This window comes from Salvelinus namaycush, chromosome 12 (genome assembly GCF_016432855.1).
Source record: "Salvelinus namaycush isolate Seneca chromosome 12, SaNama_1.0, whole genome shotgun sequence".
Taxonomy (NCBI): domain Eukaryota; kingdom Metazoa; phylum Chordata; class Actinopteri; order Salmoniformes; family Salmonidae; genus Salvelinus; species Salvelinus namaycush.
The window spans coordinates 9,881,160-9,907,373 of record NC_052318.1 but is presented as its reverse complement, the minus strand read 5'-3'; the positions used below and the strand labels follow the sequence as shown (position 1 = coordinate 9,907,373).

The following is a 26,214-nucleotide window of genomic DNA, read 5'->3' as shown; positions in this document are numbered from 1 at the left end:
CTTATCGTCAGACTGGAAGCGCTGGGACAGAATGGCTCCCACGCCCACCTCTGAAGCGTCAACCTCGACAATAAATTGTTTAGTGACGTCAGGAGTAACAAGGATAGGAGCGGATGTAAAACGCTTCTTGAGGAGATCAAAAGCTCCCTGGGCGGAACCGGACCACTTAAAGCAAGTCTTGACAGAAGTCAGAGCTGTGAGAGGGGCAGCCACTTGACCGAAATTACGAATGAAACGCCGATAGAAATTAGCGAAACCGAGAAAGCGCTGCAACTCGACACGTGACTTAGGGACGGGCCAATCGCTGACAGCCTGGACCTTAGCGGGATCCATCTGAATGCCTTCAGCGGAAATAACAGAACCAAGAAAAGTGACAGAGGAGACATGAAAGGCGCACTTCTCAGCCTTCACGTAGAGACAATTCTCTAAAAGGCGCTGGAGTACACGTCGAACGTGCTGAACATGAATCTCGAGTGACGGTGAAAAAATCAGGATATCGTCAAGGTAAACGAAAACAAAGATGTTCAGCATGTCTCTCAGTACATCATTGACTAATGCCTGAAAGACCGCTGGAGCATTAGAGAGACCGAACGGCAGAACCCGGTATTCAAAATGCCCTAACGGAGTGTTAAACGCCGTTTTCCACTCGTCCCCCTCTCTGATGCGTACGAGATGGTAAGCGTTACGAAGGTCCAACTTAGTAAAGAACCTGGCTCCCTGCAGCATCTCGAAGGCTGACGACATAAGGGGAAGCGGATAACGATTCTTAACCGTTATGTCATTCAGCCCTCGATAATCCACACAGGGGCGCAGAGTACCGTCCTTCTTCTTAACAAAGAAAAACCCCGCTCCGGCGGGAGAGGAAGAAGGCACCACGGTACCGGCGTTGAGAGAAACAGACAGATAATCCTCGAGAGCCTTACGTTCGGGAGCCGACAGAGAGTAAAGTCTACCCCGAGGGGGAGTGGTCCCCGGAAGGAGATCAATACAACAATCATACGACCGGTGAGGAGGAAGGGAGCTGGCTCTGGACCGACTGAAGACCGTGCGCAGATCATGATATTCCTCCGGCACTCCTGTCAAGTCACCAGGTTCCTCCTGAGTAGAGGGGACAGAAGACACAGGAGGGATAGCAGACATTAAACACTTCACATGACAAGAAACGTTCCAGGATAGGATAGAATTACTAGACCAATTAATAGAAGGATTATGACATACTAGCCAGGGATGACCCAAAACAACAGGTGTAAAAGGTGAACGAAAAATCAAAAAGGAAATGGTCTCACTGTGGTTACCAGATACTGTGAGGGTTAAAGGTAGTGTCTCACATCTGATACTGGGGAGAAGACTACCATCTAAGGCGAACATGGGCGTGGGCTTCCCTAACTGTCTGAGAGGAATGTCATGTTTCCGAGCCCATGCTTCGTCCATAAAACAACCCTCAGCCCCAGAGTCTATCAAGGCACTGCAGGAAGCAGCCGAACCGGTCCAGCGTAGATGGACCGACAAGGTAGTACAGGATCTTGATGGAGAGACCTGAGTAGTAGCGCTCACCAGTAGCCCTCCGCTTACTGATGAGCTCTGGCCTTTTACTGGACATGACATGACAAAATGTCCAGCAGAACCGCAATAGAGACAAAGGCGGTTGGTGATTCTCCGTTCCCTCTCCTTAGTCGAGATGCGAATACCTCCCAGCTGCATGGGCTCAGTCTCTGAGCTGATGGGAGAAGATGGTTGAGATGCGGAGAGGGGAAACACCGTTAACGCGAGCTCTCTTCCACGAGCTCGGTGACGAAGATCTACCCGTCGTTCTATGCGGATGGCGAGTGCAATCAAAGAGTCCATGCTGGAAGGAACCTCCCGGGAGAGAATCTCATCCTTAACCTCAGCGTGAAGTCCCTCCAGAAAACGAGCGAGCAACGCCGGCTCGTTCCAGTCACTGGATGCAGCAAGAGTGCGAAACTCTATAGAGTAATCCGTTATGGATCGATCACCTTGACATAGGGAAGCCAGGACCCTGGAAGCCTCCTTCCCAAAAACTGAACGATCAAAAACCCGTATCATCTCCTCTTTAAAGCTCTGATAATCGTTAGTACACTCAGCCCTTGCCTCCCAGATAGCTGTGCCCCACTCCCGAGCCCGACCAGTAAGGAGTGATATGACGTAGGCGATCCGAGCTCTCTCTCGTGAGTATGTGTTGGGCTGGAGAGAAAACACAATATCACACTGGGTCAGAAAGGAGCGGCACTCAGTGGGTTGCCCAGAGTAACATGGTGGGTTATTAACCCTAGGTTCCGAAGACTCGGAAGACCAGGAAGTAACAGGTGGCACGAGACGAAGACTCTGAAACTGTCCTGAGAGGTTGGAAACCTGAGCGGCCAGGGTCTCAACGGCATGACGAGCAGCAGACAATTCCTGCTCGTGTCTGCCGAGCATTGCTCCCTGGATCTCGATGGCAGTGTTGCGAGAATCCGTAGTCGCTGGGTCCATACTGGTCGGATCTTTCTGTTATGCAGATGAATGAGGACCCAAAAGCGACTTAACAAAAACAGAGTCTTTATTCCAAACTTAAACAAAACGGTACTCCTGGATATATCTTAGATGACACCTGCTCACACGCAGCATCTGATGAAGGCAAAAACACGACAGGGCGGAACCAGGACGCCTGCTCACACGCAGCATCTGATGAAGGCAAAAACACGACAGGGCGGAACCAGGACACGGAACAGCAAACATCAAACAAAGATCCGACCAGGACAGAAGCGGAAAACAGAGGGAGAAATAGGAACTCTAATCAGAGGGCAAAATAGGGGACAGGTGTGAAAGATTAAATGAGGTAGTTAGGAGAATGAGGAACAGCTGGGAGCAGGAACGGAACGATAGAGAGAGAGCGAGAGAGGAAGAGAGGGAGGGGAAGAGAGAGGGAAAGAACCTACTAAGACCAGCAGAGGGAGACAAATGGAAGGGAAGCACAGGGACAAGACATGATAATCAAAAGACAAAACATGACAGCAGCTTTTGACATTATCGATCATAGTCTGCTGATGGAAAAACGTATGTGTTATAGCTTTACACCCCATGCTCTAATGTGGATAAAGAGTTACTTGTCTAACAAAACATAGAGGGTGTTCTTTAATGGAAGCCTCTCAAATATAATCCAGTTAGAATCAGGAATTCTCCAGGGTAGCTGTTTAGGCCCCTTGCTTTTTTCAATTTTTACTAATGACATGCCACTAACTTTAAAGCCAGAGTGTCTATGTATGCGGATGACTCAACACTATACACGTCAGCTACTACAGCGACTGAAATGACTGCAACACTCAACAAAGAGCTGCAGTTAGTTTCAGAGTGGGTGGCAAGGAATAAGTTAGCCCTAAATATTTCTAAAACTAAAAGCATTGTATTTGGAACAAAACACTCACTAAACCCTAAACCTCAACTAAATCTTGCAATAAATAATGTGGAAATTGAGCAAGTTGAGATGACTGCTTGGAGTAACACTAGATTGTAAACTGTCATGGTCAAAACATATTGATGCAGTAGTAGCTGAGATGGGGAGAAGTCTGTCTATAATAAAGCGATGCTCTGCCTTCACTATCAACAAGGCAGGTCCTACTGGCCCTAGTTTTGTCACACCTTGGCTACTGTTCAGTCGTGTGGTCAGGTGCCACAAAAAAGGACTTAGAAAAATTGCAATTGGCTCAGAACAGGGCAGCACGGCTGGAACTTGGATGTACACAGAGAACTAATATTAATTATATGCATGTCAATCTCTCCTGGCTGAAAGTCGAGGAGAGATTGACTTCATCACTAATTGTATTTATGAGAGGTATTGACAAGTGGAATGCACCGAGCACACAGCTCTGACACCCATGCATACCCCACAAGACATGCCACCAGAGGTCTCTTCACAGTCCCCAAGTCCAGAACAGACTATGGGAGGCACACAGTACTACATAGAGCCATGACTACATGGAACTCTATTCCACATCAAGTAATTCATGCCAGCAGTAAAATTAGATTTAAAAAACAGATTAAAAAAACACCTTTTGGAACAGCGGGGACTGTGAAGCAACACATTGGCACAGACACATGCACACACACACACACACACACACACACACACACACACACACACACACACACACACACACACACACACACACACACACACACACACACACACACACACACACACACACACACACACACACACACACACACACACACACAATAACATACGCACTATACATACACATGGATTTAGTACTATAGATATGTGGTCCAGTAGGGGCCTGAGGGCACACAGTGTGTTGTGAAATCTGTAAATGTATTGTAATGTTTTTAAAATTGTATAAACTGCCTTCATTTTGCTGGACCCCAGGAAGAGTAGCTGCTGCTTTGGCAACAGCTAATGGGAACCATAATAAATGCAAATACAAGTAGAAACATACAGTGCCTTGCAAAAGTATTCATCCCTCTTGGCGTTTTTCCTATTTTGTTGCATTACAACCGGTAATTTAAATGGATTTTTATTTGGATTTCATGTAATGGACATACACAAAATAATCCAAATTGGTGAAATGTAATGAAAAAAATAACTTGTTTCAAAAAATTTGAAGAAAATTCTAAATGGAAAAGTGGTGCGTGCATATGTATTCACCCCCTTTCCTATCAAGCCCCTAAATAAGATCTGGTGCAACCAATTACTGTCAGAAGTCACATAATTAGTTAAATAAAGTCCACCTGTGTACAATCTAAGTGTCACATGATCTGTCACATGATCTCAGTATACCTGTTCTGAAAGGCCCCAGAGTCTGCAACACCACTAAGCAAGGGGCACCATGAAGACCAAGGAGCTCTCCAAACAGGTCAGGGACAAAGTTGTGGAGAAATACCGATCAGAGTTGGGTTATAAAAAAAAATCTGAAACTTTAAACATCCCACGGAGCACCATTAAATCCATTATTAAAAATTGAAAGAATATGGCACCACAACAAACCTGCCAAGAGAGGGCTGCCCACCAAAACTCACAGACCAAGCAAAGAGGGCATTAATCAGAGAGGAAACAAAGAGACCAACGATAACCCTGAAGGAGCTGCAAAGCTCCATAGCGGAGATTGGAGTATCTGTCCATAGGACCACTTTAAGCCACACACTCCACAGAGCTGGGCTTTACAGAAGAGTGGCCAGAATAAAGCCATTGCTTAAAGAAAAAAATAAGCAAACACGTTTGGATGTTTGCCAAAAGGCATGTGGCAGACTTACCAAACATATGGAAGAAGGTACTCTGGTCAGATGAGCCTAAAATTAAGCTTTTTGGCCATCAAGGAAACGCTATGTCTGGCGCAAACCCAACACCTCTCATCACCCCGAGAATACAATCCCCACAGTGAAGCATGGTGGTGGCAGCATCATGCTGTCGGGATGTTTTTCATCGGCAGGGACTGGGAAACTGGTCAGAATTGAAGAATGATGGCGCTAAATACAGGGAAAATCTTGAGGGGAAACCTGTTTCAGTCTTCCAGAGATTTGAGACTGGGACGGAGGTTCACCTTCCAGCAGGACAATGACCCTAAGCATACTGCTAAAGCAACACTCGCGTGGTTCAAGGGGAAACATTTAAATGTCTTGGAATGAATTGAGAATCTGTGATATGACTTAAAGATTGCTGTACAACCCATCCAACTTGAAGGAGCTGGAGCAGTTCTTCCTTAAAGAATGGGCAAAAATCCCAGTGGCCAGATGTGCCAAGCTTTAGAGACATACCCCAAGAGACTTGCAGCTGTAATTGCTGCAAAAGGTGGCTCTACAAAGTATTGACTTTGTGGGGGTGAATAGTTATGCACACTCAAGTTTTCAGTTTTTTTTTGTCTTATATCTTGTTTGTTTCACAATAAAACATATTTTGCATCTTCAAAGTGGTAGGCATGTTATGTAAATCAAATGATACAAACCCCCCAAAAATCCATTTTAATTCCAGGTTGTAAGGCAACAAAATAGGAAAAATGCCAAGGGGGGATGAATACTTTCGCAAGCCACTGTAGTTGCAGGAAGAGTGCTGGAGTCAGTGGTGTAAAAAGTACCCAATTGTCATACTTGAGTAAAAGTTAAGATACCTTCATAGAAAATGACTCAAGTAAAAGTGAGTCACCCAGTAAAATACTACTTTAGTAAAAGTCTAAAAGTATTTGGTTTTAAATATACTTAAGTATCAAAAGTAAATGTAATTGCTAAAATATACTTAAGTATCAAAAGTAAAAGTATAAATCATTTCAAATTCCTTATATTAAGCAAACCAGACGGCATAATTTTCTTTTTTATTTAGGGATAGCCAGGGCCACACTCCAACACTTAGACATAATTTACAAATATAGCATGTGTGTTTAGTGAGTCCACCAGATCCGAAGCAATAGGAAAGACCAGGGATGTTCGCTTGATAAGTGTGTGAATTGGACCATTTTCCTGTCCTGCTAAGCATTCAAAATGTAAAAAATACTTTTGGGTGTCAGGGAAAATGTATGGAGTAAAAAGTACATTGTTCTCTTTAGGAATGTAGTGATGTAAAAGTTGTAAAGAAGGGAAATAATAAAGTAAAGTACAGATACCCCCAAAAACTACTAAAGTCGTACTTTAAAGTATTTTTACTTAAGTACTTTACACCACCGGCTGGAGGTGCTTCAGCACCCCTGATAAATTGAAATACATTTGCCAAAGTTATAGAATTACTGGTCTGTTCAGAAATACATTAAATAGTTCAGAATACTGCACCAGGAGCAGGCCTATAATTTAGTCACAGAGGATCAACAATAGCTTGTAAAAAAAAAAAAATGTATTGCCTATCTGTAGATTGTGTGTAACAGTCTACAGTCAGGAATGCACATCTGCCAGTGAACAGCATACAGCCAAAACAAGCCTTTCGCAGTATGTAGAATACAAAAACACAAGTTGGAAAGCAAATGGTTCCTGCTGAAAAGAGATGACTAATCTGACTGTAGATAGTTATCAACTTCCAAATAGGCCTATTGAGTGAAGAGCATTGTGTTTTCGAAAGTTAAACAAGAGCGATATAAGCTTTTGTCACGAGCGCATCGGCCATCGCCGGTGAGTGAGCTACGCATCATTCGGTGAGTCAGTAAAACTGGAAAGCTTTTTTAGGACTATAATTTCCTCCTCATATTGAACATTATGTGTGTCTCCACACACCTAGGCTAGGTCTAGGCTACAGATGGATTCAAGACAAGGACGTTTTTATCTCAGATTCTCAGTTTGTCAGTGTGAAAGTAGCCTGTCCGTTCGATAATTTGTATTAAAAAAGATTCAGCTAAAGTTTCCAATTATCTAACATTTGTAGAATTGCATGAAATGCATTAATAAATGGCCCAATTTTTCTCAGACTCTAGGCTTACACCCCCCCCCCCCTCTCCCGTGTGTGCAGCTTCTGAAAGCGCCTCTACTCTACTGCTCTATGCCAACACGCAAGAGCGATGATATGCATGCAATGTTCTATTATAAAGTTGTTGTTTCTTCTGGTGTTCCGGTACCTCAGGACCCCCCAGGTCACACCCCTCTCATCTCCCTTTTCGTTCCGGCACCTCCCAATGTACAAATTAAGCACTGGAGAGGAGATGTGAGGTAACTTTAACGGGGTTTTGAAGAGGAGATGTGAATTCCACTTTAACTCACACTCCCAACCCATTCCACCCTCCACCCCATCCAGACCACTGAGAGGCGCAGACGGCTGTACTGCCGCTACCATGACGGGAACAGGAACCCTCGTCTGCTGCTCCAGCCCATGAAGGAGGAGGATGAGTGGGACAGCCCACACATCGTCCGCTACCTCAACGCTCTGTCAGACCAGGAGATAGAGAAGATCAAGGAGCTGGCCAAGCCCAGGGTGAGAGGAGCAGCCAAACTGGGCCAGTTCCACTATAACCTTAGATTGTCTATTAGTAAATGGAATACTATACCGTATGACTCAGTGGTAGTATTGAAACATCTTATCATAAGAGAGAGAATGTCTCAGAAACACACGATGGTGTCAATATTAATTTATACTGTATGTCTTTGTATAGCTTGCAAGAGCTACTGTTAGAGACCCCATAACAGGCGTTCTGACCACAGCAAACTACAGGGTATCCAAAAGGTGAGTCATTATGTAGATCATGTTTAGTCATGCCTCATCTCTGGGTGAATGAGTCATGTTGTTGGGTTGAGTCAGTGGATGTCTTGTCCTTCAGTGCGTGGCTGGAGGGGGAAGAGGACCCTGTTATTGAACGCGTCAACCAAAGGATAGAGGACATCACAGGTCTGACAACGCAGACTGCCGAATTACTCCAGGTACCGATCACATACATAATACATACAGTCTACCCATGGCCGTGGGAGGGGGGGACAGGGGCGTTCATTTCAATTTATCAGATGGTGCTGCAATCCCCTCAGCATCCCTACTTCCTGCAGCGATGAGCCTACCTGGTAGACATAGATAACTATACATATAGTCCTGTTAGACAAGCGTATACTGTAGTCTACCTGTTACACTCATATCAACATTGTGCATCATGTTAGAATACCCCTCTTCACTTTGTGAAACTTAGCTGATCATTTAACAGTCATCCGGTTTTGTGTGAGTCGTTGTAAACTTCAGGCTCCCATTTTTTCAAAAGTTATCTGATCGGATTTGATTAAATGCATAGAAATAGAATGAATAGAACAGGCGTATCATTGACTTGAATGGGGATGCCCGTTCTGTTAATTCTATTTCTATGACTTTAATCCTATCCGATTCAAGAAATCCGATCAGTTAACTTCTGAAAAACGAGGCCCAGAGGTTGTCCAATAACTTAGCTTCTACTCTTTGTCTCACTAAACAGATTGCTAACTATGGGGTCGGAGGACAATACGAGCCACATTTTGATTTCTCCAGGGTAAGGGTAACCTCTAGACGGGGACTAAAGTGTGCTCTCTGTTGCATCTGGGAAGGGATGCAACAGTCATGTAATCGTTTATCCTGCTGTGATCTATAGAGAAGTACGTTTTCACACGTGTAGCCACACGCCACTTGCTTATGTTGTTTTTCTCCATTACAATGACAATATATGTTGACCTAAAAATAAATTAGCGCTGCACATTTAGCTGTCAACATGCAAGACAGTGTCTAAGGTCAATGTGGACCTGTAAAATTAGGGGGATTCTGGCTCTCACCTACTGCTAGAGGCTGCGTCCCAAATGGCAACCTATTCCTTAAGTAGTGCACTATAGAGTAAAGGGAATACAGTGTCATTTGTGGCACAGATAGAGTGGTGTGTATCCAAGAGGGGCCCTGAATTATTTTATGGCAGATTGCCAAAGGAGACCTAGATGACGGGTTGAGTCACAGTTCAACCACGTCCATAACCCCAAGAGCATATTCCTAGTAGAGGAAGAATAGTTAGGAACAGTATGTACAGATATATTGGCAGCCTTGCATTTTACAATGGAGTGCAACGGAGCAGAATGTTCTGTTTTCTCTATTCAAAACTGGTTGAATGGCTATTTTTACCCTGTAGGCACCTGCAACCTACCACAGGGGAGATAAACGACATCATGAACAAGAATCCTTACCTCCAACCAAATTCATTTGAATTTTGTCAAATTTAGTCCAGGCCATTTTTTACTTTGAAGTGAAAAATCTCAATTTAAGTTTAGATTTTATACACGTGTAAACAAATACATGTGTACACACCAAAAGTTCTCAAGTTTAACTTATTTGAGAAGAAATAGTGAATCGTGCAAAAAAAAAATACATTCAACACACCGTCAGAAGCTGGTTTGAAGTTGTTGGCATGCAGATCACAGCATGATGAAGATTGCATTTTGAGCCTTGGGGACCTCATGTTTTATATTCAGTGAGTATGTTTCTTCCGTCAGGAAGATTTCAGACTGCACGCAAGATGCTCAGGTCCTCAACCCAGTGGTAGACAGTGGCTCTACTGTTTCTTAGCGGCACCCAGTTGAAGTGCACAACGTACTGTATCAATCGGACTACATGAAAATATATCCAGTTAATCTAATCTATAATCAAAGGATTCAATAGTAGATTATATTTAATATACTAAATATTCAATTGTTGCTCATATTTTTGTGAAATTTGTCAATTTATCCCAATGACTTTCAATAACCACATTAAGTCAAACAGATATTAACAATCAATTTGGTTACAAAGGATTTCTTTAATGGCAGGATCCTACAGCCATTTTAGTCTGGGTTAAAAGTTATAAATATTTGTTGCAGCGTCCTCAGGACATCATGGTCGATGGAAATAGACTTGCTACCTTCCTGAACTACGTAAGTACATGTCTCTGTGTGTATTCAACTTGTGTTTTACTTCATAGAAAGAGGAACCTGATGCTTTCAAAACATTAGGCACTGGAAATCGTGTGGCTACTTTTTTAAATTACGTAAGTATGGGAATCCAGTTGCTGCTGTCAATTTACAGTAGCAGCTACTGATTTAGGGCTCTATTCAACATTACAGCGTGACTGAAATTTAAAGGCAATGTTCCCGCTTTAGCGGAGACAGCATTCACGTTGAATGCTGCATATGTCGGCTCAATCGGCAGTTACCTTAACAGATTGAATAGAGCCCTTAGATTCTTCTTTGTGGCTCTCTGTTTTGCATAATTGTTTTTCGCAGATCCATGACCTCCATTTCAATATTGGACTTCAATTGATTGCCAAATGGTTGAGAAACATGGAATGTCAATCAATGTTACCGCATACTCATAAAATCACTGGCCATGTCCGAATACACATATTAGTGTGCGACATACTTAAACTGCATACTATGTACTCGTCGTCGCATACTATTTATCATGTACCGGTTAGTGAAAAGTATACAGCATGCCACGGCCGCAATGCAGTAGCGACTCCTGACAGGCTGAGTAGGTGGGGCGGAACTGAGTGCGGGTGTATTTTTTTCAAATTCAACAGACATGCATCGCATTAACCAGCCTGATAATAGTTATTTTCTCTAAACTCTGAAAAAAATAGGAATTGCGTTATAGGCCTACTCAGGCTGTTTATAGCCAGACTATCACATTATAGCCAGACTATCACAGCCAACTATACCGTAGTGTAAAAAACTGATCGGAGTTGTGGTGGTAAACATACTTGATCTTGCTATAACTGCTGGTTTGAGTTAGGGCTATCATGGTGGTGTCCAGTAAAACACAGAGATGATGTCCCAAAAAGCAGCAGCTATTCTTCCTGGGTTTCCACACAAAACATGAAACATGACATAATAAAGAACATTAATAGACAAGAACAGCTCAAGGACAGAACTACATCAATTAAACATTTTTTTATTTTTAAAGGCACACATAGCCTACATATCAATACCAATACATACACAAACTATCAAGGTCAAATAGGGGAGAGGCGTTGTGCCACGAGGTGTTAATTTATATGTTTTTTGAAACCAGGTTTTCTGTTCATTTGAGCAATATGAGATGGAACAGAGTTCCATACAATAAGGGCTCTATATAATATTGTGCACTTTCTTGAATTTGTCCTGGATTTGGGGACTGTGAAAAGACCCCTGGTGGCATGTCTTGTGGGTAAGTATGTGTGTCAGAGCTGTGTGTAAGTTGACTATGTAAATCATTTGGGATTTTCAACAATGTTTCTAATAAAAAGATAAAGTGATGCAGTCAATCTCTCTTCAACTCTTAGCCAAGAAAGACTGACATGTATAGTATTTATATCAGCCCTCTGATTACAATGAAGAGCAAGACGTGCAGCTCTGTTCTGGGCCAGCTGAAGCTTAACTAGGTCTTTCCTTGCAGCACTCGACCACACGACTGGACAATAATGAAGATAAGACAAAACTAGAGCCTGCAGGACTTGCTTTTTGGAATGTGGTGTTAAAAAAGCAGAGCATCTCTTTATTACGAACAGACCTCTCCCCATATTTACAACCATTGAATCTATATGTTTTGACCATGACAGTTTACAATCTAAGGTAAAGCCAAGTAATTTAGTATCCTCAACTTGATCAACAGCCACAACATTCATTACCAGATTCAGCTGAGGTCTAGAACTTAGGGAATGATTTGTACCAAATGCAATGCTCTTAGTTTTAGAGATGTTCAGGACCAGTTTATTACTGGCCACCCATTCCAAAACAGACTGCAACTCTTTGTTAAGGGTTTCAGTGACTTCATTAGCTGTGGTTGGTGATTGAATCATCAGCATACATGGACACACGTTTTGTTTAATGCCAGAGGCAGATTATTAGTAAAAATAGAAAAGAGTACAGGGCATAGAGATCTGCCCTGTGGTACACCACACTTTACGTGTTTGGCATTAGAGAAGCTTCCATTAAAGAAAACCCTTTGAGTTCTATTAGATAGATAGCTCTGAATCCACGATATGGCAGCGGTTGAAAAGCCATAACACATACGTTTTTTTTCAACAACAGGTTATGGTCAATAATATCAAAGGCTGCACTGAAATCTAACAGTACAGCTCTCATAATCTTATTATCAATTTCTTTCAAACAATCATCAGTAATTTATGTAAGTACAGTACATGTTGAGTGCCCTTCTCTATAAGCATTCTGAAAGTCTGTATTTGGTCAAACACAATTCTTCCCAACAGTTTGCTAAAAGCTGGCAGCAAGCTTAACTTCTTGCCACTATAGGGGGTGCTGTTTCGCATTAGCATAATTTGCTCTCCAGATTAAACTGCCTAGTACTCAATTCTTGCTCGTACAATATGCATATTATTGTTATTATTGGATAGAAAACACTCTCTAGTTTCTATAGCCGTTTGAATTATGTCTCTGAGTGAAACAGAACTCATTCTACAGCACTTTTCCTCCCAGTGTGTGAGATTTCAGCTATCTTGGCCTCTGGTTCCAGATCAGTTTTAAAGTCCCTGTAAATCCTATGAGGATACAAACACTGCCCACGCCTTCCTCTAGATGTCAGTAAGTGGTGACAATTTGAATGGAGTCGATTGCGCAATCAGTGCCTGTATAAAACGGCAAAGACCGGATGTACCGTCCCTTTGCTCCCTGCGCCTGACGCAGGATGGACGTTGGACCTCCTCTCTTTCCAAGCTGTTGTTTAGCCACTTATATATCGCCGGTCATGTTTTTACTCGTTATTGGTGTTAAAAACATCATAAGGTAGTTAATTTAAACCGTTTTATAGCAATTTATATCCATTTAGTGCGATTTTGAGGCAGTTCTATGTGACGCCCATCCAAGAGCTGGGCACGTTTCGGGGTCCCGGTCGAACGTTAGTGGGCATTTCGACGGACAGAGGACATCTTTCGACCAAAAGAAGATTAGACCCAAGAAAGGATACATTGCCCAAGATTCTGATGGAAGATCACCTCATAGTAAGAAATATTTAAGATGATAAATCGTTGTTCTGTCGAAATTTTTTAAACGCATATTCCGCCATTTTGTTTGGTATAGCTTCGCTTGGCGAACCCTGTATTGCACAGTAAGGATAATTTTAGAAATGTAATTCAGCGATTGCATTAAGAACTAATTTGTCTTTCGATAGCTGTCCAACTTATATTTTTTTAGTCAAGTTTATGAATAGTTATCCATGAGACAAGATCACTGTGAAAGATGGCGTCCGACATTTTCAGGCTAGTTTTGCTAGTATTGTCATTGTATAACCACGGTTGTTTGTGGCTAAATATGCACATTTTCGAACAAACTCTATATGTATGTTGTAATATGATGTTACAGGAGTGTCATCGGAAGAATTCTGAGAAGGTTAGTGAAAAAATTAATATATTTTGGCGATGATAACGATATCGCTCTCTTTGGCTTGAATCAATGGTCGGGTAACGTTTTCATATGTGGTATGCTAATATAACGATTTATTGTGTTTTCGCTGTAAAACACTTAGAACATCTGAAATATTGTCTGAATTCACAAGATCTGTGTCTTTCCATTGCTGTGAGTTGTGTATTTTTAAGAAATGTTTTATGATTAGTAATTAGGTAATACACGTTGCTCTGTGTATTTATTCTAGTCGAGTTGTGATGGTGGGTGCAATTGTAAACTAGGATTTATACCTGAAATATGCACATTTTTCTAACAAAACCTATCCTATACAATAAATATGTTATCAGACTGTCATCTGATGAGGTTTTTTCTTGGTTAGTGGCTATCAATATCTTTATTTGGCCGAATTGGTGATAGCACCTGATGGAGTAAGAAACGGATGGAGTTAGGAAAGTGCTGTCTTTTGCTAACGTGGTTAGCTAATAGATTTACATATTTTGTCTTCCCTGTAAAACATTTAAAAAATCTGAAATGGTGGCTTTATTCACAAGATCTGTATCTTTCATTTGGTGTCTTGGACTTGTGATTTAATGATATTTAGATGCTACTATTTAATTGTGACGCTATGCTAGCGATGCTAATCAGTGTGGGGGGGGTGGGGGGTGATCCCGGATCCGGGGTTGAGAGGCGGTAAAAGTTAAAGGTCTGCTGTTAGAACCAGTAAAGGCCGCTTTACCACTCTTGGGTAGCGGAATTACTTTGGCTTCCCTCCAGGCCTGAGGTCAAATACTTTCTTCTAGGCCCAGATTAAAGATATGACAGATGGAAGTGGCTATAGAGTCAGCTACCATCCTCAGTAGCTTTCCCTCTAAGTTGTCAATGCCAGGAGGTTTGTCATTATTGATCATTAACAATCATCTTTCCACCTTTTCCACACTAACTTTACAAAATTTTAAGTCTTTTTAGTAGTTTATTATTATTTATATTATTAGTGTTTTATGCATGAATACGATGGCTCACTGTTCATTGTTGGCATTTCCTGCCTAAGTTTGCCCACTTTGCCAATTAAGTAATCATTAAAATAATTGGCAACATCAAATGGTTTTGTGATAAATAAGGCATCTGATTCGATAAAAGATGTAGTTGAATTTGTCTTTCTGCCCATCATTTCATTTAAAGTTTTCCAACATTCTTAATATCATTGATCTTGGCTTAATAATATAGTTTCTTCTTTTTTGTTATTGAGTTTGTATTTTTATTTATTATGGATCCCCATTAGCCAAAGCAGCAGCTACTCTTCCTGGGGTTCAGCAAAATTAAGACAGTTTATAAAATTTTTAAACATTATAATACATTCACCGATTTCACAACACACTGAGGGCCCTCAGGCCCCTACTCCACCACTACCACATATCTACAGTACTAAATCCATGTGTATTTATAGTGCATATGTTATCGTATGTGTGTGTGTGTGCATGTGTCTGTGCCAATGTTTGTGTTGCTTCACAGTCACCGCTGTGTGGTGTTTTTTTATTTATTTTTTATCTGTTCTTTAAATCTAATTTTACTGCTTGATGTGGAATAGAGTTCCATGTACTCATGTACTCATGGCTCTATGTAGTACTGTGTGACTCCCATAGTCTGTTCTGGACTTGGGGACTGTGAAGAGACCTCTGGTGGCATGTCTTGTGGGGTATGCATGGGTGTCCGAGCTTTGTGCCAGTAGTTTAGACAGACAGCTCGGTGCATTCAACATGTCAATACCTTTCATAAATAAAAGTAGTGATGAAGTCAATCTCTCCTCCACTTTCAGCCAGGAGAGATTGACATGCATATAATTCATATTAGTTCTCTGTGTACATCCAAGGTCCAGCCGTGCTGCCCTGTTCTGAGCCAATTGCAATTTTTCTGTGGCATCTGACCACACGACTGAACAGTAGTGTGACAAAACTAGGGCCTGTAGGACCTGCCTTGTTGATAGTGTTGTTAAGAAGGCAGAGCATCACTTTATTATAGACAGACTTCTCCCCATCTTAGCTACTACTGCATCAATATGTTTTGACCCTGACAGTTTACAATCTAGTGTTACGCCAAGCAGTTTAGTCATCTCAACTTGCTCAATTTCCACATTATTTATTGCAAGATTTAGTTGAGGTTTAGGGTTTAGTGAGTGTTTTGTTCCAAATACAATGCTTTTAGTTTTAGAAATATTTAGGGCTAACTTATTCCTTGCCACCCACTCTGAAACTAACTGCAGCTCTTTGTTGAGTGTTGCAGTCATTTCAGTCGCTGTAGTAGCTGACGTGTATAGTGTTGAGTCATCCGCATACATGGAAACTGTGGCTTTACTCAAATTCAGTGGCATGTCATTAGTAAAAAAAAATAAAAAGCAAGGGGCCTTAACAGCTACCCTGGGGAATGACTGATTCTAACTGGATTATATTTGAGAGGCTTCCATTAAAAAACACCCTCTGTGTTCTGTTAGACAAGTAACTCTTTATCCACATTATAGCAGGGGGTGTAAAGCCATAACACATACGTTTTTCCAGCAGCAGACTATGATCAATAATGTTAAAAGCTGCACTGAAGTCTAACAGGACATTCCCCACAATCCTTTTATCATCAATTTCTCTCAGCCAATCATCAGTAATTTGTGTAAGTGCTGTGCTTGTTGAGTGTCCTTCCCTATAAGCATGCTGGAATTCTGTTGTCAATTTCTTTACTGTGAAATAGCATTGTATCTGGTCAAACACAATTTTTTCCAGAATTTTACTAAGGGTTGGTAACAGGCTGATTGGTCGGCTATTTGAGCCAGTAAAGGGGGCTTTACTATTCTTGGGTAGCAGCATGACTTTAGCTTCCCTCCAGGCCTGAGGGCACACGCTCTCTAGTAGGCTGAAATTGAAGATGTGGCAAATAGGAGAAGCAAATATCATCTGCTATTATCTGCAGTAATTTTTCATCTAGATTGTCAGACCCTGGTGGCTGGTTGATAGACAACAATAATTTTTTCACCTCTTCCACACTGACTTTACGGAATTCAAAATTACAATGCTTGTCTTTCATAATTTGGTCTGATATACTTGGATGTGTAGTGTCAGCGTTTGTTGCTGGCATGTCATCCCTAAGTTTGCTTATCTTGCCAATGAAAAAGTCATTAAAGTAGTTTGCAATATCAGTGGGTTTTGTGATGAATGAGCCATCTGATTCAATAAATGGAAGGAGCCGAGTTTGCTTTTTTCCCCAAAATTTCATTTAAGGTGCCCCTAAGCTTTTTACTATCATTATTTATATAATTTATCTTTGTTTTATAGTGTAGTTTATTTTTATTTAGTTTAGTCACATGGTTTCTTAATTTGCAGTACGTTTGCTAATCAGTTGGGCTGCCAGACTTAATTGCCATACCCTTTTCCTTCCCAACCATACAATTTTTCAATTCTTATACACTATATTAGGCCCAGCCTTTGGAACTTTGGTTTTCCTAGATATGGCTATTATATTGTGATCACTACATCCTATGGATTTGGATACTGCTTTAAAGCAAATATCTGCAGCGTTAGTAAAAATGTGATCAATACATGTTGATGATTAGTCACATCATTTCTCAATTTGCATTAAGTCAGCTAGTCAGATGTGCAGCCAGACTTATTAGCCACTCTTTTTGCCCCATCTCTTTCAACCATACAGTTTTTCAATTCCTCATCTATCCATGGAGCCTTAACAGTTTTAAGAGTCATTTTCTTAACAGGTCCATGTTTATCAATAATTGGAAGAAGCAATTTCATAAATTCATCAAGTGCAGTGTTTGTGCTCCTTATTAATCACATCAGACCAACAAATATTTTTAACATCATTCACATAAGAGTAACAGCTAAATATTCTGTATGATCTCTTATACACTATTTTAGGCCCAGCTTTTGAAACTTTGGCTTTCTTGGATATAGCCACAATATTGTGATCACTGCATCCAATGGGTACAGATACAACTTCAGAACAAAGTTCTACAGTATTAGTAAAAATGTGATCGATACATGTGGATGAGCTTGTTCCTGTAGTGTTTGTAAACACCCTGGTAGGTTGATTAATAACCTGAACCAGATTACAGGCATTGGTTAGAGTGATAAGCTTCCTCTTTTTTTTTTTTTTACCAGGCAAGTCAGTTAAGAACAATTGTTATTTACAATGACAGCCTAGGAACAGTGGGTTAACTGCCTTGTTCAGGGGCAGAACGACAGATTTTTACCTTGTCAGCTCAAGGGATTCGATCCACCACCCTTTTGGTTACTAGCCCAACGCTCTAATCACTAGGCTACCTGCCACCCCAGGACAGCTTGATGGACAGCTTGATGAAAACCAGTCAATTTTCAGGTCCCCAAGAAAGTAGACCTCTCTGTTTACATCACGTACACTATCAAACATTTCACACATATTATTTAGATAGACTGTTAGCACTTGGTGGCTTATAAAAACACCCCAAAAGAAAAGGCTTTAGATGTGCCAAGTGAACCTGCAACCATAACACTTGACATAAGATATTCTCTTAGCATTACAGGGATATGGCTCTGCATATATACAGCAACACCTCCCCCATAACCATTTCTGTCTCTTCTATAGATGTTATATCCTTGTATTGCTACTGCTGTATCATCAAATGAATTATCTAAGTCTCAGAAATGGCTAGTATATGAATGTTATCTGACGTTAGCAAGTTATTGATTTCATTAACCTTATTTCTAAGGCTACATATATTAATATGGGCCATTTTCAGCCCTTTCCTGGGTAGCTTATCAGAGATAGACATAACATGGAAAAGAACAAACAAAGCAAGAGAAAAAAAGCTTCTGGGAGGGAGGGTGGAAGATGAGCCTGTCATAGCGGATGTAAGCAATGTCCCCACGCGCTCTGGCAGCTTTCATGGCTGGGATCAGTTCTTTCCTCTTCTGGCGCACAGCTTTAGGATAGTCCTCGTTGAGGAAGATATACATTCCTCTCAAGTTCATGGCTCTTTCCAGAACAGCTACCTTGTCCTTGAACCTTGAACTTGACCACTATCGGCCTGGGCCTGTCACCTGGGCTGGTGGTGGGTTTTCCAGTCCTGTGGGCGCCTTCCAGTCGGTGGTCCATCTTCAATTTCTCAGAGATCATTTCCCTCACTTTGTCCTCAGACTCTGTCCAGGTCTCATGTGGAGATTCTGAAATTACGTCCACAACCATGTTGTTCCGCCTTGATTGTCCCTCGAGATGTATCCGTAATTATTATCATGGATTCACACACAGAACGGATGTGCTCTCTCAATTACTTAAAGATTGCTGTCATCTTGCTGTTCTCCTGTTTCAACTTATCGATCAGACCCTTAGAAAACTACAAACTGTTCTTCAGGTCCTGGACCTCTCTGGTCAGGTCGTCCATTCTTTTATTAGTAGAATCCACGACTATTTGGACAAAACACTTGAAGCTATTGTCTTGTTGTTGTAACAACTGCTTGTAGAACTCTTTTTGTTTGTTTAAAAGATCCTTCACCTGTGATAGAGAGACACCACTGTCCTCAACGGTACTCAACGGTACGGCTTTGGTCTTTGTCATGGTAGCTAGCAACGTAGGTTATGTTGTTACTCCTCGCAGTTCCAGACAGGGCAGGTCACAGGAAAGATTGAACACAACAAACAGCAGGGATCTAGACAGCCACAAACCCGGGACAATCCGCGGACCCAGCCACAATGGCTAACCGCGTTGCAGGCTTCATTCAAGCCCTCAAGAAACCCTCTAGCTTGATAGCCATTTAGCCGACGCCAAATTGTGCCTCAGACTCGGCCTGGTCAGCAGGATCACTGAACAGAGAGTAGCAGTCCCAGCAACTGATGCCAAATGTGTCACAGGATCCAAACTAAAAAGTTAGCTAGCTACTAAGAAACTTTCCAATACACTTTCAAAACAACAAACTTTACAAAACAAGAAACCGAGCTCTCCCTCGTTCCACAGGAAGTGTTCAACAGTATGTTGTATGATGCTGGGCACTGTGCCAGATAGGGGAAATACACTGGATGCATGCATTAGAAGACTAGGGTGTTTAGGTGCGTGTTCTTTTAGCATATGCATTTATGGGGATGTGTGAAAAAAAATGCCTGTAGCTCATTTACAGTGTGGTTGTTGCGGCGTCGTTTGATGTTCAAAGGGCTGTTGCCCAGTTTATTATTTCAGTTGAATTGTTGAAGATCATGAAGATGGATAAGGTTGAGTATGTAAGAATGGGATGGTTAACAAGGATAGTTAACTAGGTAACAAAAACATACATGGTAGTGATTTCACATAAACAAGATAAACAAATATACTCATGAATCTCAATAACATATTAAATGAATATTACGGTGAAGAAACGTACACAATAGGTTTAAACATGAGTAAATGCTTAAAGGAAACGAATATATCATACAGTAAATGTACTAAATCAAATTATAGTATAAATTAAGAAATAATAACAAAATGACTTGGTCATAAACATCCAAAATACACAAAGGAAAGGGTTACAAGAGAAAAGGTGTCTTGTAACAAAACACTTGCAAACTGAAAGGGTTAGGTCTGCCACACTGATTAGTGACAGGTGTGGGTATTTAAAGATGGTGAATGAGCTGGAGTCCTGCCTCTGCTGGAGGTGGATTGGACAGGGGATGGTGGTTGGTGATAGGGTGAGGGCTGTAGTCAGGGTAGGGGCAATTTACCACAGTAGTCCATATACTGCCCATCTATTCTATTTAAAAAGGACTGAAGACAGAAACTTGGTTCCATTTCAACATATGTATTAGTGAAACCAAACATATTACATATATGCATTTTATCAAATTGCCTAGTACACACACCAAAACTTTTCAAATGTTCAAATCAAATTGGCTATTGCACAGAAAAACTTAGACAGTCCGGTGCATCGCAAATTCACAACCACTGGACAACAACATAATAAACTAAAGCACTGATAATGTTACGGCTCTCGTTGGTGGTAGGAAGAGTGGACCAAAGCGCAGTGTGGAAAGTGTTCATGATTCTTTTATTTCAAAAACGAAAGCGCACAGTTCTGTCAGGCAGAAAACACGAAACAGAAAACAAGATCCCACAAAACCCAAAAGGAAAATAACAACTTATATATGATCCCCAATCAGAGACAACGATAGACAGCTGCCTCTGATTGGGAACCACACACGGCCAAAAACAAAGAAATAGAAAACATAGACTTTCCCACCCGAGTCACACCCTGACCTAACCAAACATAGAAAATAATAAGGAACTCTAAGGTCAGGGCGTGACAGATAATTGGGAACGAGATCAAAATGACTGCCAAGGCGTGATCCATAAATTAAATCATTAAATAGGTACCCTAGCCTACAAAACAAACAATCCATACTGTATGTTCCTTATCAAAAGGCCGGATTAACATGACATCTATAACGCAACCACATCCCGAATCCCTGGTGCTGACAGATTCAGAAATCAAAAGATGGTTTAGTATTTGGTTTAAAAGCTCTGAGAATGCATCATCTGCGATTGCGTTGTTTCCCACTATTCGTTGATTTATATAATCGATCAGCTGTTGTCAAAGCCGAAATGAGTACGATATCCGGGCGTTTATAGTATACTGTATACTCGAATTTCAAAATACTGCATACTATTAAACTTCATTTTTTCGCATACCCAAACGGCCTACTATTTAGGATGCAAGTATGGGTATTCGGACACGGCCACTAACATTGCTACAGTAGATGGTGGTGGGAAAAAAGTTTGTCAAACACTGTAAATTGACCATTGGAGTCTGTCAGTTAATTTCAGTGTTGTACCCAATCAGGCCCTCAAGGACTGGAATTGCCCACCCCTGCCCTACAGTACACCATAACATGCTATCTCATTTATTGGTCCATGCTAATACTGTAAATATGATGTGAGTGTGTAAATAGATGTAGAATGCCATGCTTTGCAGAACTACAGCGCTTTTGGATGACTACTTTTTATACTGCACTTCTGTCTAGTTGAATGACTGGTTATTATGGATTTGGTGTTATGTTTAGTGTTATTAAACAATGGTGTCATAGTTTCAAGACTTCAAGACTTTCAAAACCCTTCTTCAGATCTTCAGTAATCTTTAGAATTGCTACAGATACATTTTTTTTACAACATGGAAACTATAATTTGTATGATTACACCTGTTACATAAAATTGTTGAATGTAAATACAGAACACATCCCTTAGAGAAGTAGGCTACAGTAAATGGTATTAGCTGGAGTACTTCAGTGTATTAGTGAAGCCAGCTCACAAGGCAGTCTTTTCCCTGACAGATGAGTGATGTTGAAGCTGGAGGAGCCACTGTGTTCCCAGACTTTGGAGCAGCTATCTATCCCAAAAAGGTGAGATATAAACAATTTAACTGCTCTCAAGCACAGCCCTCAGCACTAGGGGCCAGGAAAAACTATTGGTCAGGTCACACGGTCAGAGAAATCTCCTAGCCTTAGCCATCATACAATGTTAGCCTTGGTTGAGAGGGCCCACACTATCTTATAGTGAGCCATTACGTTGATGCAGTGGTGACTTACATGTACTGAACAGGGTATGTCTTCTCAATGTGTGTCCACAGGGAACTGCAGTCTTCTGGTACAACCTCTTTAGGAGTGGAGAGGGAGACTACAGGACCAGACACGCTGCCTGTCCTGTGTTAGTAGGAAGTAAATGGGGTGAGTCCGATGGAGAGTTTAATCTTAACACACAAGCAGCCTCTCTAATCTCAGTCTGTTTATTGGTGTCAGTCATTTGATGTGTTTCTTTGACTACTTCCTAGTCAGTCTTCCTTGTGTTTCTCTATTGTATCCCTCATGTAGGCTGCAATCAAACCTTCATAGCAATGTTACGGCAGTGTTTTTGTTCACAAACTTCTGATGGCACATACACTTACTTTGATAATAGGAAGCCTTTACCTGTGAGTGGAGTCTTCCTGGTAGTAGTAGGTTTCAACAGAGCCCTTAACCCCATTCCCACTGGCACCTTGAATTACGGTCAAATTAGGGCTAAATTCGAGCTGGCTCGAATGGAATACTCAAATTCGAGCTGGGTCGGAGCCCAGTTTCACAGCCCAGTTTTACTAAGCAACTGCCAGCTGATCACCGCTGGTTGCTGACACCACGCTTAGCTAGGTTGTCTGGGCTTGTTGCTGACTGTTAGCTATCACAATGAGAAGCAGTACTGCAGTAGTCAGACATGACACGAATTACCACTATAGATGAATCCTTCACTTATTTTTGCACTACACAATACACTTTTATGAGAACAGTCAGCCCTCGAATGATAGCTAGCTAACGTTAGCTAACATTAGCTTGCAAATCAAAGTTGAAACAAGCCTACTTGTTAGCATTAACATGAGCTAGCATTCATTTTGGTCCCGTGTGGCTCAGTTGGTAGAGCATGGCACTTGCAACGCCAGGGTTGTGGGTTCATTCCCCACGGGGGGACCAGGATGAATATGTATGAACTTTCCAATTTGTAAGTCGCTCTGGAAAAGAGCGTCTGCTAAATGACTTAAATGTAAATGTAATTTTATCTGGTGAGGTTGTATTGAAACCTGTCATCTGGTTTGCTTGGTTAGCTAGCTCTGTTCTTATATCTATTTATCGTGTGTTTTAGTTTTACTTTACTTTATAGTACTATACATTGATTACTGCATTGTTGGGAAAAGAGTTTGCAAGAAAGGAATTTCACTGTAATCGTGCACGTGACAATAAAACTTTAAGCTTTGAGTCGTTCTGTTAGTAGTAGGTTTTAACCGAGCCCTTAGTCTCGCACATTGGAGAGAATTGAGATTGGCACTGACATTTTATATTTCTCTGTGTTGCCAGTGTCCAACAAATGGATCCATGAGCGAGGTCAAGAGTTTAGGAGGCCATGTGGCCTGACAGAAGTGGACTGAACCGAACCTCTCACCACTGACCTCAGACTGGAGGTGTACACTCTACCTACAGTGCCTGAACATTTTATTGATCTCTCTCTCTCTCTCTCACACACACACACACACACACACACACACACACACACACACACACACACACACACACACACACACACACACACACACACACACACACACACACACACACACACACACACACACACCCCTACTGTGGTATCCATTCTGGCTTTTAACAATGAGTTGAGTCTTGGCTCTTCAGTACCTATGCAGATAAAAGGAGGTGGATATGTGAATATACTGTGGGTATATGGCGTTAAAGGCTCTAATTTCTTGTTTTGTTTACTTGTTGTTTGTTTAGCATTATGATTATTATTATTTTTTTAAATGACATGCATAATCACATACTGACAGCACAACCCTATGAGAACTTACTGTTTTCTGTCCACTACATTTGTATTTACAGACTGCTTAAATTATTACACCGTATGATTGTGACATTTTTTAAATATGGAAAATGTGAACCACAAGAAACAGTGTCTTTTATTAATGCCCCAATTCAGTCCTTTTCATTTTATTTTTCAATTATCACTTTGTCTACTAAATCTCAGTGAGCCTCCTTGGGCCACTGAAATGTTCAGTCTGACTGTGTTGGCGTGGTGATATAAATTTGAATATATTTACATACAGGTCTGATTGGTTGATAGAATCACCCCCTTACCCCTTCAAAAATAAAACAAAGGCACATGGTATTCAACCTGTCAGTTGGAGCTGGACCCTGAAAGAGAAAACTTCCACAGGTCTGAAGGCTACTTTGTTTTGTCATCAATCACACTTCACCATCTGGCAGTCCGACGGACGAATCTGGGTTTGGCCAATGCCAGGAGAACGCTACCTGCCCTAATGCATAGTGCCAACTGTAAAGTTTGGTGGAGGAGGAATAATAGTCTGGGGCTGTTTTTCATGGTTCAAGCTAGGCCCCTTAGTTCCAGTGAAGGGAAATTAACGCTACAGTGGTAAGCTTTTGGTTTTATTAATTTATTGCCACCGGGGCCCGCCAGTGTAACTGCTAAGCTGCTTGCTGACCTTACACTGTACTGCATGATTGTAGCAGGTTTATTAAGGTGTTAATTCTATTAGCTATATTGACTTTGACATTAGCTAAGGTGTCCACATACGTTTGGTCATGTAGTGTATGTTGCTGATACCAATCAATCAAATGTATTTATAAAGCCATTCTTACATCAGCTGATGTCACAAAGTGCTGTACAGAAACACAGCCTAAAACCCCAAACAGCAAGCAATGCAGGTGTAGAAGCACAGTGGCTAGGAAAAACTCCCTAGAAAGGCCAGAACCTAGGAAGAAACCTAGAGAGGAACCAGGCTATGAGTGGTGGCTAGTCCTCTTCTGGCTGTGCCGGGTGGAGATTATAACAGAACATGGCCAAGATGTTCAAATGTTCATAGATGACCAGCAGGGCCAAATAATAATAATCACAGTGGTTGTCGAGGGTGCAACAGGTCAGCACCTCAGGAGTAAATGTCAGTTGGCTTTTCATAGCCGATCATCATCTCTACCGCTCCTGCTGTCTCTAGAGAGTTGAAAACAGCAGGTCTGGGACAGGTAGCACGTCCAGTGAACAGGTCAGGGTTCTGTAGTCACAGGCAGAACAGTTGAAACTGGAGCAGCAGCACGGCCAGGTGGACTGGGGACAGCAAGGAGTCATCAGGCCAGGTAGTCCTGAGGCATGGTCCTAGGCCTTAGGTCCTCCGAGAGAGAAAAAGAGAGAGAAGTAGAGAGAGCATACTTAAATTCACACAGGACACCGGATAAGACAGGAGAAATAGTCCAGATATAACAGACTGACCCTAGCCCCCCGACACAAACTACTGCAGCATAAATACTGGAGGCTGAGACAGGAGGGGTCGGGAGACACTGTGGCCCTGTCCGAAGATACCCCCGGACAGGACCAAACAGGTAGGATATAACCCCCAGCTACTTTGCCAAAGCAAAGCCCCCACACCACTAGAGTGATATCTTCAACCACCAACGTACCATCCTGAGACAAGGCCAAGTATAGCCCACAAAGATCTCCGCCACGGCACAACCCAAGGGGGGGCGCCAACCCGTACAGGAAGATCACGTCAGTGACTCAACGCACTCAAGTGACGCACCCCTCCTAGGGACGGCATGGAAGAGCACCAGTGTAATTGTGTGCACGTGTGAGCATTTCAAATTAGTGTTCAGATATTTTTACAGTCCCCATAATTTTTTTCTGTCACCTGACGTCCCCGTAGAATTTAGTACAGCCATGGTGTTATAGAGCTGTCTCGGAAGAGCTGTCCGTCTATAAAGAGTGTATACACAACTCTGTAATTGTTTTAAAGTCACCATTGGCGTCATGGTGAAATCCCTGAGTTGTTTCCTTCCTCTCCGGCAACTGAGTTAGGAAGGACACCTGTATCTTTGTAGTGACTGGGTGAATTGATA

General features: G+C 41.7%; 1 protein-coding gene across 2 annotated transcripts in view; it reads left to right on the top strand.

Annotated features, from left to right (window-relative positions):
- Positions 1-24,480, top strand: part of LOC120056874 (prolyl 4-hydroxylase subunit alpha-2-like) — a 42,712-nt gene extending 18,232 nt beyond the window's left edge. The window contains exons 8-15 of one of the 2 annotated variants that reach the window (XM_039005131.1): positions 7,721-7,897; positions 8,076-8,146; positions 8,241-8,340; positions 8,874-8,927; positions 10,374-10,439; positions 22,108-22,176; positions 22,404-22,500; positions 23,656-24,480. In XM_039005131.1, coding sequence (XP_038861059.1) covers positions 7,721-7,897; positions 8,076-8,146; positions 8,241-8,340; positions 8,874-8,927; positions 10,374-10,439; positions 22,108-22,176; positions 22,404-22,500; positions 23,656-23,726 — 705 coding nt within the window. In that variant the 3' untranslated portion in view covers positions 23,727-24,480. Of the gene's footprint in view, positions 1-7,720; positions 7,898-8,075; positions 8,147-8,240; positions 8,341-8,873; positions 8,928-10,272; positions 10,327-10,373; positions 10,440-22,107; positions 22,177-22,403; positions 22,501-23,655 lie in introns of both variants that reach the window. The other variant, XM_039005132.1, reaches the window with a different exon arrangement.
- The last annotated feature ends 1,734 nt before the right edge of the window (positions 24,481-26,214 follow it).